At 58.0% G+C, this 13,353-nt stretch overlaps 2 protein-coding genes across 5 annotated transcripts; one reads left to right on the top strand and one right to left on the bottom strand.

The window, feature by feature from the left end:
* The first annotated feature begins 47 nt into the window (after nt 1-47).
* On the top strand, nt 48-8,181 carry RELL2 (RELT like 2). Of its 3 annotated transcripts, none has more exons than XM_015875993.2 (8): nt 48-1,196; nt 1,636-1,849; nt 2,323-2,388; nt 2,465-2,531; nt 2,643-2,831; nt 6,203-6,683; nt 7,429-7,509; nt 7,686-8,181. In XM_015875993.2, exons 2-7 carry the CDS (start codon nt 1,642-1,644, stop codon nt 7,468-7,470), a joined length of 1,053 nt encoding a protein of 350 aa, XP_015731479.1. In that variant the 5' UTR covers nt 48-1,196; nt 1,636-1,641; the 3' UTR covers nt 7,471-7,509; nt 7,686-8,181. The 3 variants fall into 3 exon arrangements, with proteins under 3 accessions (XP_015731479.1, XP_015731477.1, XP_015731478.1); XM_015875992.2 differs by having other exon boundaries at nt 63-1,196; nt 7,429-7,471; XM_015875991.2 differs by having other exon boundaries at nt 60-1,196; nt 7,429-8,181.
* Nucleotides 8,182-13,298, bottom strand: FCHSD1 (FCH and double SH3 domains 1). 2 transcript variants are annotated; one of them, XM_015875985.2, is made up of 19 exons: nt 13,176-13,298; nt 12,942-13,039; nt 12,802-12,847; nt 11,913-11,986; nt 11,543-11,687; nt 11,330-11,466; nt 11,189-11,252; nt 10,988-11,116; nt 10,720-10,842; nt 10,537-10,632; nt 10,356-10,463; nt 10,171-10,275; nt 9,741-9,989; nt 9,578-9,661; nt 9,315-9,492; nt 9,040-9,245; nt 8,872-8,962; nt 8,741-8,808; nt 8,182-8,572 (listed from the first exon to the last, which is right to left on the bottom strand). In XM_015875985.2, the coding sequence occupies exons 1-19, from the start codon at nt 13,194-13,196 to the stop codon at nt 8,513-8,515; spliced, it is 2,082 nt and encodes a 693-aa protein (XP_015731471.1). In that variant the 5' UTR covers nt 13,197-13,298; the 3' UTR covers nt 8,182-8,512. The 2 variants fall into 2 exon arrangements, with proteins under 2 accessions (XP_015731471.1, XP_015731470.1); XM_015875984.2 differs by having other exon boundaries at nt 8,741-8,962.
* Nucleotides 13,299-13,353: the final 55 nt, after the last annotated feature.

Genomic DNA, 13,353 nt, shown 5'->3' with positions numbered 1-13,353 from the left:
CCCATGCGGGTTCCCCTGGGCATGGGAAAGGGGATGGCGTGAGCAGGACTGATTGCAGCCCCTGCTTGGACTGCTATGCAGAAATGCACTGGGTGGGCGGAAGCACCAGGGAACAGAAAGGGGTTTATTGTGAAGGATGGTGTGGGCATGGGAACAGATGGGGATCAGCCTCACTATAGGGCTCAGGAAAACCCAGGACCTGCAAGGAGAAGCAAAGAGCAAACCACTTTTAATGTCCCAGTCATCAGGCTATGCAGTGCTGTATGTCATTGCAGTGTGTTGAGCTGAGATCAGGAGCTCTCTCAAGCAGCCATCCTGGCCTCATGCCCATTGTCTCCCCTTGTCAGGGCTGTTGTGCTTCCATTCCGTCCTGGGACAGCAGACAGAAGGGTGGCACTGGTGACTTGGTGACCTTCCCAAGTCATGGGATGCAGGATGGTCTGTGGCTCTTTGCAGCCACTGCCAGGTCTCCTATGGCCACTTCTGGATGGGAAAGAGTGATCTGGTGGTGGTACAACTGAGGGCTGTGGGTCACCCACCTGCATACATCCTCATGGGCTCAGCTGCACGAGGAGTCTCTGGTGGCGGTGGGATGGGGCTGGTGTCACCAGGGCTCACAAGAGCACAGGGTGGATTTGGGTGCAGGATCCAGAGGTGTCATTTGCAGCAGCGAAGACTTGGGGTGAAACCTCCCAGACTGAGGTCAGAGAGGGAGGTTGTGGCACTGGAATGTTGAACAGCTGGGATGTTTTGGGGAAGAAGAGAGAGCTGTTTGTGCTAACATGGGCTGCTGGATCCACAGGGGCTCCTTTGCAATACCATTGCAGGAAAATACACCTATCTCTGTGCCCAGACCCTTTCCAGCCGGCTCCAAAAACTGCCCTGGAAGGGGGGTGTTGTGGCAGGGAGCAGCGTGCCAGCACCCGCTGCTGCCGCTTGCCCCGCGCTGCAGCTGCCAGCAGCATTTCCCTGATCCTGCCTGCAGCCATCCCCCACCGCGGGCGTTCCGGAGATCTCAAGCTGAGGACGAGCAGGTTGGCAGCGGTCGCCTCGGCAGGCAGAAGCCGCCTGGCTCCTTCCCGAGGAAGCCGGGGCAGCGGAGGATGCTCGCGGCGGTCCAGAGACGTGGGGATGCGGGGTTGCTAGGAGGCAGGTGAAGGTGACGGGGACAGCGCTGCGGAGCACCGCAGGCCCAGGTACCGCCGCAGCCACGCACCGCACCGCGGATGGGGATGGGAAAGCGGGCGGCGGAGCGAACCGGCTCCGGGGATTGCGGGGATGATGCGGGAGCTGGCGGTCGCTCGGTCCTCCGCCCGCCGTGAGTCACGGGAGGGGGGAGGGGGCTCTGCGGAGTGATGCCGGGGGGCCGGTGTCCTTGGGCTGCTGTGTGCGGTGGGGGGGATGCAGAGTGGCCCCCGCTGCTTCTGCTGCCCTTGGGATGCTTCAGCGGGTGCGGTGTGTCCTTGGGAAACAGAGCTGAGCCGGCCATGGCAGGGCTGAGCCTTCATCCCCAGCTGGGAGCCGGGTCTGACCCAAGAGGGCCGGGAGGCAGCATGGGACTGAGGGAGAAGAGGAGGAGGAGGAGGCGCGGGCAGCCTGCTGGGGGTCTGCAAGCTGCTTTCCCCCTTCTCCTAGATCCGCATGTCCGACCAGAGCAGCAGTGAAGATGGGGAGTCTGACTCCCAGCACAGCCTGTACATGGTCTTTCTCCTCGTCTTGGTCTTCTTCATCATGGGGCTGGTAGGCTTCCTCATCTGCCATGTCCTGAAGAAGAAGGGCTACCGGTGCAGGACATTCCGGGATGAGCTTGACCCAGATAATAAGGATGTGCTGGCAGAACTCCAGGCCAGTGAGTACAGGGGTTTGGGGGGCTCCACTGCTGCCCTTTGGGACTCCTCAACCACAGCCTTTGGGTGTGAGCTGGGCTGGCTGGAGGATGCATGGTGTGATGGGGCGGGGAGTTAACCCTGCTACCATGGGGCTGTCCCCATCACAGGCAGCACTGAGTGTGGGTGCGAGGCAGAGCTTGGTCCCAGCAAGCTGCTTGACTTGGCTGTATGTTATGATGGGTGCTGGGAATGGGTATCAAAACAGGGCAGATATCCAGCCATATTTCTCCAGCGTGCTCTTTTAAGCTTCAAACACCATAACTCTGGGACTTCCTGCATTGGAGGTGGTTTCTATGTATTTAACAAGCCCTCCTCAGTTTTCTTTTATTTGAACTTGTCCTATTTACCTTTGGAGACCTTTAACCTTGCAACACCCAGGAGCTGTAAGGTTGACCCAATCCCACCCCTCAAGTGCCAACATTTTTCCTTCCAGATGAAGAGGAGGAGATAAATGAGGACACCGTGGAGAAGATTGTGAGATGCATCATCCAGAATGAAGGTGAGTGTTTCCTTTGCTGGCTCACAGTCTTGCCAGTCGCTTTGGCTGACACAATCCCTTTTTCCTCTCTCTTCAGCAAATGCAGAAGCCCTCAAGGAGATGCTGGGGGACAATGACGGGGATATCGCAGTGCCAATGCCCAGGTGAGGGAAACCTATTCCAGCTTGTGGCTCTTCCAGTGTCAGGGAAAAGAAACTGTCGTGTGTCACCTCAGTGCTGAAGCTCTGACCTGTCATGTCCTTTTCCTCTTGTAGCCTTTGTCCCCACCGTAACAGCCAGGATGGAGGCCCCCCTCACCACCATACAGTGCACCTGGGCTCCACGCAAGCCCCCTGCATCCACTGCAGCAAAAGGAGGAGGCACCCACTGCACCGTCAGGGGCGGTCCAAGGATGGCAAAGGCCGGATGCATCCCGGAGAGACCACTGTCTTCTCAGTGGGCAGGTACTGCTCAGATGGAGCACTGCTCCACGAAGTCTTCTCTGTCCCCTTTGTCCACTTGCCCCATGCTCTTCCCCATCTCATGCCCCAGGCTGGCCCTGCTGTTGAGTCCTCTCACACCTGGAAATTCCCATGGTGTGTGGCTGTGACACACGGGTTTCCTCCCTCCTCCTCCCTTTGGTGACTCAGGATAAGATGGTTGTCCTGCTGGCTCAGAGCAGGGCAGCACCAAACCCACATCCCTTCTAAGCCTACAGCAGGGTAGGGGCGGCCTTCCTGTGGGGCAGGTTATAGGGATCTCATGAAGAGGGGGACAGCAGGTTCCTGTTGCGAGTTACTCCCACCAGAATGAAAGAATGGCTACTCTGTTCCAAGTCTTTGCCTGCAATAATTATGGTAATTAGATGCTGTGGGAGGAAGGTAAGAATAGGGGAGTGTACTGACAAATCCCACAAATAGTCTCCCAGTCCCTATCTGTTCTCACCTCAAGGGACTTCGTCAGCTACCTGTGGTCTCCACGCTGTGAGTAACCCAATGCAATCTGTGATCCTGCTCAGGCTGCCCCATTCCCCAGCAGAAGGGTTCTGTTGACGTCAGCCAGATTGGGCACCAGGGTTGTGGGTTTTCCACTGTTAGAGCCAAGAGTCTCAGAAGGGAGGGGAACTGAGGGCTTCGTGGGGAGCTGGTGCCCTTGCTGTCAGCTGCTCTGGGTTTTGGGCTAGTGGCTGGTAAGCCAGACCTCTGTACAGTCACATATTTATGGCTAATCTCATTCCCTGGCCAGAGCCCAGCTCCATCTTTCCTCCGTGTCCTTCATCCGTGCTCTTCTCAGGTTCTTCTCACTCACCTCTGACTGCCTGAAGTTGGTCTTTGTCCCTAACTGCAGCTTCCCTCACACTCTGATGTTCTGTCCTTATCCTTGTTAGGTTCTCATGTCACATAAGATGTTTCCGAGGTTATATTTTAAGTTCTCACTTCCTGAATCTCCTTTGAATGAGGACCAACTGCAAGGTTTGCATAGGTCCACCACAGCTGTCCAGGGCTGGAGCATGTGGCCCATGAGGAGCTGCTGAGAGAATGGGGTTTGTTTGGACTGATGAGGTCTCAGGGGGGATCTAATTGCTCCTTAAAACTACTCAAAGGGGTGGGGGGAGTTGAAGATTGAGCTGGTCTCTTCCCAGAGATGCACACTGGAAGGGCAGGAGGCAACAGCCAGAAACTGCAACAAGAGAAACATGGATGAGGCATGAAAAGAAAATATTTCACCCTGGGACAGAGCCTGTAGGAGCAGGGAGGTGAATGTTCAGGAGAGCTTCCAAAACCTGCCTGGAAAAGGCCCTGAGCAACCAGAATAAGGGTGGGAATTGGCCCAGTTATGGAGGGGGGAGGGACTGGAGACCACCTGAAGGCCTTTCCCACCTCAATAATCCTTGTAATTCTGAGCTAGTCAGGGCTATGTGTGCTGTATTCTCCTTTCATCTTTGTCACGTCTACCATGCTGCTGGGCAGCCCCATCAAAGAATGGCAGAGCTCATCGACCCACAGAGCTCTCATCCCAGGCTTGCTCAGCTGCAGCACACTGTGTCCTATTGAACCAAGTGTCCCAGCCATGCTGCCTAGGCAGACAGCCAAAGCACTCCTGCCTCATGATTCGAAGGTTTCTTACGTTATCTCTTGAGTCCCCTCCAGCTTCTCAGAGTCCTCTCCTGGCTCTTTCAGGCTGACATTGCTCAAAGGCATTACCAAGAAATGATGTTGTCCTTTGTGCCTCCTCCCAGGCTCTCCTTGGGACTGGAGCATTGGTTGGTCTTGTATCACAGTGCTGGTTCTTGCTCCTCACCAGGAGCAAGAATTTGAGATCTCCAAATCTCTGGATGGAAAGTCACATCTGATGCTGCTTGGTTTGACCCAGCAGTTCTCAGGATGCATCTTCTTGGCTTTCCAGTTATGAGCACCATTTTTAGCTGTGATTCTGAAGACTCTGTAGTATCTACCCTGTAGACATAAGCTTATCATTTGGGGCACTCAGTGCTCTTATGATCTGCTTAGAACCTGCCCTGTCTCTGTCTGGAGCTCCCTTGTGTTTGAAGAGAATTTAAGAACTAAGACCCTGAACATCTTTCTGAAGTCTCATTCCTCACTGCTGTTCTCTCCTTGCTGACCAATCCATCCTTGTTTGACTTCTGGGACTGCTCAGTCTGGAGGTGGTTCTTGCTCCCTCACCTCTGACATCTCATCTGGAGCACAGACCTGTGTTCCCAGCTCCTCTCTTTGGGATGGCCATTCTCTCAGCTTGTAGGTCTTATGCTTCTCTGAGCAGTGCTTGAGCTGAACTTGCATTTTCCCTGGCTGACTCACAGTTGAGCTCAGCAGAGCCCAGTATTTTTGCGGTTGCTCCACGTGTGACTCGTACAGAGAGTGTGGCTGTGGGGCCTCATGTCCCTGTGATGAATCCAATGTTCCTCGACCACTGGACACCCACTCACTCTGCAGATTTCCTGTCTGCTGGGCCAGCAATGGCTCATAATGCTTGCAAGGCAGATTTAGAGCATTGGTCGCAACCAACTCACTTTAGACTCTTACACTTCATCTATGCAAAACCCCTCCCACATTCCAAGGTTGTGGTAGTTCTCTGGCTTCTCCCTTCTCCCCAGCCAAAACATTACAATCACCTCCAATTATGGACTCACCCATTGTGGGTGTCAGGTCAACTTTGTGGTAGCTCTCCTTCCTGTCCTGGAGCTCTGAGCTGTTCCTGGTGCACGGTGGAGGCTTGGTGACACCTAGACACCATCCCTTGTCCCAGAGGACTATGCACAGCCACCAGGTGTAATGTTCTCATGGTTGGTAGAGTCCCCATGGTTAGTAGCGTCCTTATGGTCAGTAGAGTCCTCACAGTCAGTATCATCCCCATGGCTGGTAGTGTCCTCATTGTTTAGAGCATTCCTTCCTCCCTGGGCTCAGCCCACTTACTGTACACCCCCCAAATCCACACTTGAGTCCCTCCTCAAGCCCTGTTTTGGTCAAGCTGCATCTCAGGGCATTTCATAGAATAGAGACCCATCCCCATCCTATCATGGGGAGGACAGACCAGCCTGGCCTGCACCAGTCCACATCTGGATTGGGTTTTTTCTCTTTCTCTCTGCAGCACTTTGTACTGGGTGTACTTCAAAAAATGAGGGAAATATGGGATCAGGTCAGTGGGGCATGGCTGGGGTGGGTGTCAGTGGTGTTGGAGGAGTACGAGGGGTAGAGATCCACCAACAAAGGAGAAAGAGAGAAGCTCCCAACTAAAGGGATGCTGAAAATAACAATGGGAAGGAAACAGTGGGAGAAGGAAGAGAAGAGCTTCTGACCTGGTCACCCTACTGCAGGTTCCGCGTCACGCACATCGGGAAGAAGCCGGCTTTCCATGAGCAGCAGGATGGTGCCCAGCCCGATGGCAGCAAGGAGCCAAGCACAGAGGAGCTGGAGCACAGCAGCGAGCGGTTCCAGCGGGAACAGGCTCACAATGGGACTGTCCCCATGCGTAGCCTGGAGAATGGGGCTGTGCAGGAGGGGACACAGGGCAGCAAGGGCATGGAGCAGAGCCGCACCGGCACCCCAGTGCCTGGCACTGCAGTGGGCAGCTCTCCTGGGAGCACCAGTCGGCAGCGGAGGCTGCTGAGCCGCCGGGTTCTGGGAGGGTCGAGTCCCAGCATCCCAGGGCAGCTGGGGCAGGAGGAGGCTGGACTGGGGTCAGCAGATGAGGTGTCGGATATTCACGGGAGCCTGAGCCTACATGAAGTGCCGGATGAGATGGTGAGAGAAGACAGCAGCAGGAGGCAGCCTGGAACAGAGAACGTGGGGCAGCAGGTGGGTTCCTCTTCCTCCTTCTTGTCCCTGTATGTCTCCTGGGTTGGAGGTGCTGAGGTATTGTGGTGTGGCACCCAACTAAGGTCCCAGGGTACTTGGGTGCTGCCAAACATGCAATGACAGAATGTCTGGGGTTGGAAGGGACGTTTAAAGATCATTGAGTTCACCCCCTGCCCTGCACAGAGACATCAGATCAGATTGCTCAAAGCCCTGTCTAACCCAACTTTGAGCACTCCCCATGATGGGTCATCCACAACTTCCCCAGGCAGCCTGTTCCAGCATCTCACCACCCTAATAGTGACAGATTTCTTTACATCTAGTCTAAATCGACACCTTTTCAGTTTGAAACTCTTGTGCCAGGCTTCTCCCTTTGGCTCTTTGAGGAGAGCTGGGAAAGAGACAAAAAGTGGGTTGTGTGCCCCAGCCCTGCAACTGCGGGGTGGGATGAGACATGAGACATGAAGAGCACGGACAGCCCTGGGCACAACTACACCCAGCCCTTGGGCTGCTCCACCAGGGAGAATGGTGATGGGACATCCCTGATGTTTGCCCCCAGGCCCTGGAGCCAGTCAGCAGCTACCCCATCTCCTGGGTCCCTGCTGGGGCCAATATGACAACTGTGAGCTGCTGTCTGGTATGGGGTCAGGGGGGACTGGGCTGCAAGTCAGTGGTGCTGAATCCATCCCCAAGAGTCCCTGCTGTGGCCATGGGCTGCATGATGCCTGCATCTCTTTTCCCTCCATAGGAGCCCAGCGCTGTGGTGCAGGACCGAGGAGCCACTGTGTGATGTGAGTGCTCGTCTCCAGTCCTGGGGCCACATTTAGAGGTGGGCAGGGGGGGAAGCCACAGGCAGTAACAGCCCACCCTGCCAGCTTTTGGCTGCAGACAGCCCATACAGCTCTTCCAGTGGGTCGGTACCCAGGATCAGGAGATGTGGATGAAACAGGGCTGCTCCAGATGCGCCAATGGCCAAAGCCCCATCCCACTTCTCTCTCCCCACAGCTCCTCTCCACTCCTGGCCCTGGTGGCTGACAGCAGGCACAGGGCCCCTGGCCCCACACAGGGCTAGAGGCTCAGCTGTGGGGGGGCAGCTGGCCCCGGCCCCAGCCCGGGCGAGCAACTTGGCATGGCCAGAGCGACGCACGGACATTACAGACCTCATCCCATCAGCAATAGTTACCCAACTCCCCCTACTGCACCCACCACCCCAGCACCCCGCTGCTGCCCATGACCCACACCCCAAGGAAGGATGCTGCAGGGATGGGCAGGGGCACCGCCTTGAGCTCCCTTGACCCTGGATTCACCGCAGAGCACAGCCCCAGTGGTGCCACTGAGCACCAGCACAATGCCCATGGTGCCAACGGGGTGGAACCACACAGCCCCTGGGGGTGCTGATGGAGACAGAGCCTCCTGCCCTGCCCTGCTGCAGGGAGAGCTTTGGTGTCGAACCGCACTGTAAATAGATGAGCTAAAACCATTAAAGCTGCTGAACACGGTAGTGGGATGAACTGGTTTTAATGGGGCACGGTCACCCTGTGCCCACGCTGGACACAGGGCAGCACCCAGCATGGGGAGGAGTAGAGGCCCTAGGGATGTGATGCCATGGACGAGGGGCAGAGGTAGGGACATGGCTGCCCCACACTGTGCAGGACTGCCCCACAAGCAGTGCTAGGCAGGATATGGCCCCCAAGGAGACCAGCTCAAGGAGTAGCAGGTTGTGCTGCGAGTCCTGCTCCCCTCTGCACCGCTGGGAGTAGCCCAGAGGTGAGGGGCATGTGTGGATGGGCAAAGATTTTGCAGCCTGAGGAGGGGCTCAGAACACCCCAGTGTCAGCTGAGGTCCTGCTCCAGGTCAGGGGCTCGGCCAGGTGGTGGGGGTGGTGCACGGACCTGCAGGGAGGAGAGCAGACATGGGGCCCTCAGGCTGAGGTGGGGAGTCCCATTACCCCAAACCCCTCCAGAATCACACCATAGCCCAGCACAGAGGGTTCTTCTGGCCCTTTTCTGGGCTCTGGGATAGGTTCTGGGGTCAGAGCATCACTATGAAGGGGCACGTACCGGACGGATGCGGTTGGCTGCCAGGTCCGGAGAGCTCTGCCCGCTGCCTGTACCCTCCTGCCTGCAGACTAGATCCATGGAAGGCTCAGACAGGCTCTGTGTGCCCCCAAGTCCACCCCCCTGGTACTCACCTCCCAGCAGTGGTTCAGGGCCGGAATCCAGGCTGGCACTGACTTCAAGGCCAGGAGGGGAGAAGGGTGGTGGGGATGGCGAGGGAAGTTCCTGCAGACACAGGGACAGACAGTGCAGTGGGTGGGCAAAGCACGGAACCCCCATCCATCACCACCACCACCACTGACCTGCCCAACCGTGCCCCGTGCCCCTGTCAGTTCCTCCACCACCAGCGAGGGGAAGACACCAACTCTGCCATTGAAGTCCCCAGTCCAGAAGCCGTCGTCCACCTCATCCTCAGCACGGGGCAGCACACGGATGATGGCTCCCTCAGGGAAGCTCAGCTCCTCGGGGCTCTGCCCCTCATAGTCATACAGCGCTCGCACCAGCCAGGCTGAGAGCGGAATAGCTCAGCATCCTGGAATGTGGTCCCATGTGCCCCATGTCCCCATCCCATACCCACCTCCAGGCTCCAGGACCAACTCTGCGGCCATGATGCTGGACAGCTGCCGCTGCAGGGCTGCCCCCGAGGGTTCTGTGGCTCCAGTGCTGGCAGCTGAGTCCAGCTCACTGCCCACACAGCTCAGGGACAGCAGGTACTTCTCAGGGACATAGCCGACCTGCCCTGCCTTGTTCCGAGCCTGGGGGGGACAGAAACCACATTACCATCCCAGTGATGTGACTCCAGACTCCCAGCATTAGGATGAGCTGGATGGGAGATCCCACCTTCACCCACTCCTCCATATCACCATCCTCGATAACCTCCAGCTCCTCTCCCTGCGCGATGGATAGTTCATCTGCATGGCAGCCCTGCAGGGGACAGGTGACAACATGTGACAACCAGGCTGGCAGTGCCATCTCTGTGCATGCATGGCATCAGTGGCTTTACCTGGTACCCGAAGATGACCCGACAGGTGTAGGGGTAGGTGCGGGCAGCGTGTCCAGGCTCAGCCTCCTCAAAAGTCTCATCGCTGTCATAGTCATCGAACTCAGTGGGGTCCAGCCCCGTGGGTGCCTCTGTGCTGGGGGTGCGTGGGAGCTCCCCAGCTGCTCGCACAGCCCCGGCCAGCCAGGAATCCACATCCAGCCCTGCCGTGCGCAGCAGTGCCAGCCGTGCCTCTGCCTTCGCCCTGCCAACCTGCGAGTGGAAGGATGCTTCAAGGGCTATGGAGATGTCTATGGAGTAGGGGACAGCTATGGGGAGGGGGACAGCCCAGCCTCATCCCTCCCTTCCTACACCCAGTACAGCATCCCAGCACAATTCCACACCCATGGGGTGATGAAGCTTGAGGGCACCCTGAGCACATTGTAGGACCCACCTCTGCCTTCCAGATGTTTTCTCGCACTTCCTCCATCTGCCTCTCCACGACAGCTGCCTCTGCCTCAGGGACCTGGTGCCTCCTGGCCTCTAGCTTCTGCAGCACCTGCATGGGCAGCAAGATGGGGCTTCAGCAGCCACCCCATCAAGACCCCCTGGAAGGGACAATCAGGGCTGTGTGCCCACCTCCTCGCCATGTGCCTTGTTCTTGCTGTCTCGTGTTGCCCGCATGGCCCAGCGCCGTGCCTCCTTCTCCAGGCTGGCCCCACCATCCTCAGGCTGCAGCAGGGACACCTGGGCAAAGATGGGGTTGTTGGGAAGGGTCCAGGTGTGCAGTAGCCTATATTGTACTGACTCCCATATCTACCTCCTGGATGCCATCAAGCTGGAAGCGCTGCTCAGGCACCAGCGTGAAGGCAGTGTGGTCCTGCAGGAAGAGGAGGAGGTCCTGCTCCCGGCACACCTTCATAAGGGAGAATAAGGGGTTGGAGGATACACTCCCATCCCCACCATGTGCCACTCAGCACAGAGATGGGATGGGTGGCAGTACCCGTGCGGCCGCCTCCGAGATGCTCTGGAACCAGTCCCGTGTGATCTCACAGCTCTCCACCTCTGCCCGGCCAGCCGTGCTCAGGTGGTCGCGCAGCCTCTCATACAGGTCCCCATCCAGAGCCTGCAGACAAGCACATCCCCATAGGGACAGGCATGGAGCCTTGTCAGCGAGACCATCCCCAGCCTCACAGGACAACCCTGCACTGGGTGACTGTGATGGGACATGGTGTCCCTGCATCACTGTTGTGACCCCACGCAGCCCCCACCTGCATGATGGCAGGTAGCTCCACATGGTAGTAGTGCTCCAGGTGGGCATTGGCAGACACCAGCATCAGCACGTACTCGTTCTGCACCCCTGCCCGCTGCTTCGAGTACTCTGCCATCTGCATGGAGAACTGGGGATGGGGACAGCGAGGTGACACACTGTCCCCACGCTCAGGGACCGCGCTGTCCCTGTGCTTGCCCACCTTGGCACTGAGTTTCTGCAGGCTGGCCTTGGTGTGGAAAATCCTTCTGTCACTCTTACGGAGCCTGGTGGGGATGGGGACCAGTTGATCATGACATATCTCCAATGCTGCCATAGCAGCCCCTGTCCCATCCCTGCTCACCGTGCCTCCACATCGGCTGCCTTGTCCTTGGCCACCTCACTGCTGCGCTGCAGGTGGCTGAACTGCTTCTTTGCTTTATCCAGCTCTTTCACCGTCTCCAGCAGCTCTGCCTGTGCCTTTTGCAGCTGCTCCATGCTCTGGGAGGAGACATGAGATCAGGGACATATCCCCACCACCTCACTCAACCCTATGGGACGTGCCTTCACCCCATACCTTCTTGAGCATCCTCTCTTTGGACAGCCTGGAGCTCTTGGTGGCCTCAGCAGCAAGGCTGCGGTAGCTTTCAGAGGCGGTGACGCGTGCCTGCCCTGTGTATGCAGTCCCCTCAATAATGCCCTTCCAAACAGCAAAGACACTCCTATAGGGATGGGAACAGAGTTTGCCAATCTGTAGGGCTTCCTTGCATCCACAAGGTTTTAGGGGATGCCCACAGGGAAAGGCAGCCCCAGGTATCACATCCATGGGGATGTACCACCCACTGCTGCATCCTCAGGGCACCCAAATCCAGGCTGATGTTTGTCACCTCCCAGTTGGAGGGCCACATGTCAACCCCTCATCCCCATCCCCATTCTCCATAGCCCACCTCGAGTCCCCAGCATCGCTGCGGCCCCGCTGCCACTCTCTCTTCACAAACTGGCTTGCCAGCCTCTGCAGTGCCTGTGGACAGACTGCTGTCAGCAATCCCTCATGGACACCCTGCTGTGCCTCAGAGGATGGGGGTAGGGGAGGACCCCCCCCCACCCCGTGGTCATCCCAGGGGGTCGGGTTTGCCATGCAGGGGAAGGAGGTGAAGGCTGGCTCCACAGTGCTGCTCTGGGTTAGGAGGCAAAGGAAAGCCCACATGCTGCAGCTTTCAGGAGTGAGGACCAGGAAGGGGATAGTGGTGATAAATGCCAGCTGTGAAGGCAGGGCAGCCCCAAGCATTGAGCAACCCAACCCTTTGCCCCATGAGGATGGTCCCTATGGGGTGCTGCACCCACCGAGATGTGTGCTGAGAGCCCAGAGCAGGTAAGTGGCTGAGAAAGCAGCGGGGCAGCAGGAGAGAGGCAGAAGGCACAGTGCAGTGAGGGACCAGGCCCCTCACAGAGCCCCCTGTGTGATGCTGGAGGAGAGAAGAGAGGTCAGGGCTGGGTGGGGATGGGGGCACTGCCAAAATCCCAGTGAGCTGAGAAGAGGGGACACAGGCTCAGGTGTGGGGCACAGGCCAGACCCCAAGGGGTGCAGTGGGAAGCCCTGGGAGCTCAGGTACATGCCAGCCCTGTGATGACCCAACAGACACCAGAGTGGGAATGCTTCCCCCCCCACCAGGCACTCCCACTGTGCCCCCAAAACTCAGCAGAATGCATTTGTGCCACGCTCAGCAAAGTGCCCCAGGATGCATCGATCCCTCCCGGCTGGCACTGCGCTGACCCTTCCTCCCAAGGGCCCCATCCAAGCCCTGTTTGCAGGGCTGATTTCCCACACACCCTTACCTGCCCGTACTCCCGTTCAATCGCAGCCCTCTGCTTGCTGTAGGACCTGTGAGACAAGGCAGCAGGGCAGGGGGTGGCACTAGGACCACCCCTACGGGTGACACGGCCATGCCTGCACTGCAGCGGGCTGATGGCCCTACCTGATGTCCTCCAGCAGCTCGGCATCCCGCTGCTGCTTGCTCTGTAGCCCGCACAGCTGCTCGGCAAAATGAAGCTTCACCACCTGGCTCAGCTTCCCCTGCAAGCAGAACGCTCAGCCCTTGCCCGGGGATCCCCATCCCCATCTCCATCCCCATCTCTATCCTCATCCCCATCCCCGGTCCCCATACGCAGGTCCCGGTGCCGCCCTTACCGCACTCCGACCCCGCTCTCACCTTGCGCGGCGGCGGCTGCATCTCCCCGGTCCCGCACCCGGCCCCGCAACGCGTGTGCGTAGCCCGGAACTGAAGCTCCACCCCGCCCCTCCGCTCTAAGCTACGCCTACCGCTCTGCCCTGCCCATTCATTGCAGGCCACCCCCATTTACTGAACACCACCCCCATTTACTGAAGGC

The sequence above is a fragment of the Coturnix japonica genome, chromosome 13 (assembly GCF_001577835.2).
Source record: "Coturnix japonica isolate 7356 chromosome 13, Coturnix japonica 2.1, whole genome shotgun sequence".
In the NCBI taxonomy this organism is placed as follows: Eukaryota; Metazoa; Chordata; class Aves; order Galliformes; family Phasianidae; genus Coturnix; species Coturnix japonica.
Note: the sequence above shows the minus strand (reverse complement) of the source record. Positions and strands in the feature narration are given on the sequence as shown.

Coding starts and splice junctions, on each gene's coding strand:
- FCHSD1 (XM_015875984.2), bottom strand. CDS start 13,196: ATGCAGCCGCCGCCGCGCAAG. Junction 11,987..12,801: donor TTGAACGGGAGTACGGGCAG/GTAAGGGTGTGT, acceptor GTCTGTCCACAG/GCACTGCAGAGGCTGGCAAG. Junction 11,688..11,912: donor AGCGATGCTGGGGACTCGAG/GTGGGCTATGGA, acceptor CCATCCCTATAG/GAGTGTCTTTGCTGTTTGGA.
- RELL2 (XM_015875993.2), top strand. CDS start 1,642: ATGTCCGACCAGAGCAGCAGTGAAGATGGGGAGTCTGACTCCCAGCAC. Junction 2,532..2,642: donor ATCGCAGTGCCAATGCCCAG/GTGAGGGAAACC, acceptor TTCCTCTTGTAG/CCTTTGTCCCCACCGTAACA. Junction 6,684..7,428: donor CAGAGAACGTGGGGCAGCAG/GTGGGTTCCTCT, acceptor TTCCCTCCATAG/GAGCCCAGCGCTGTGGTGCA.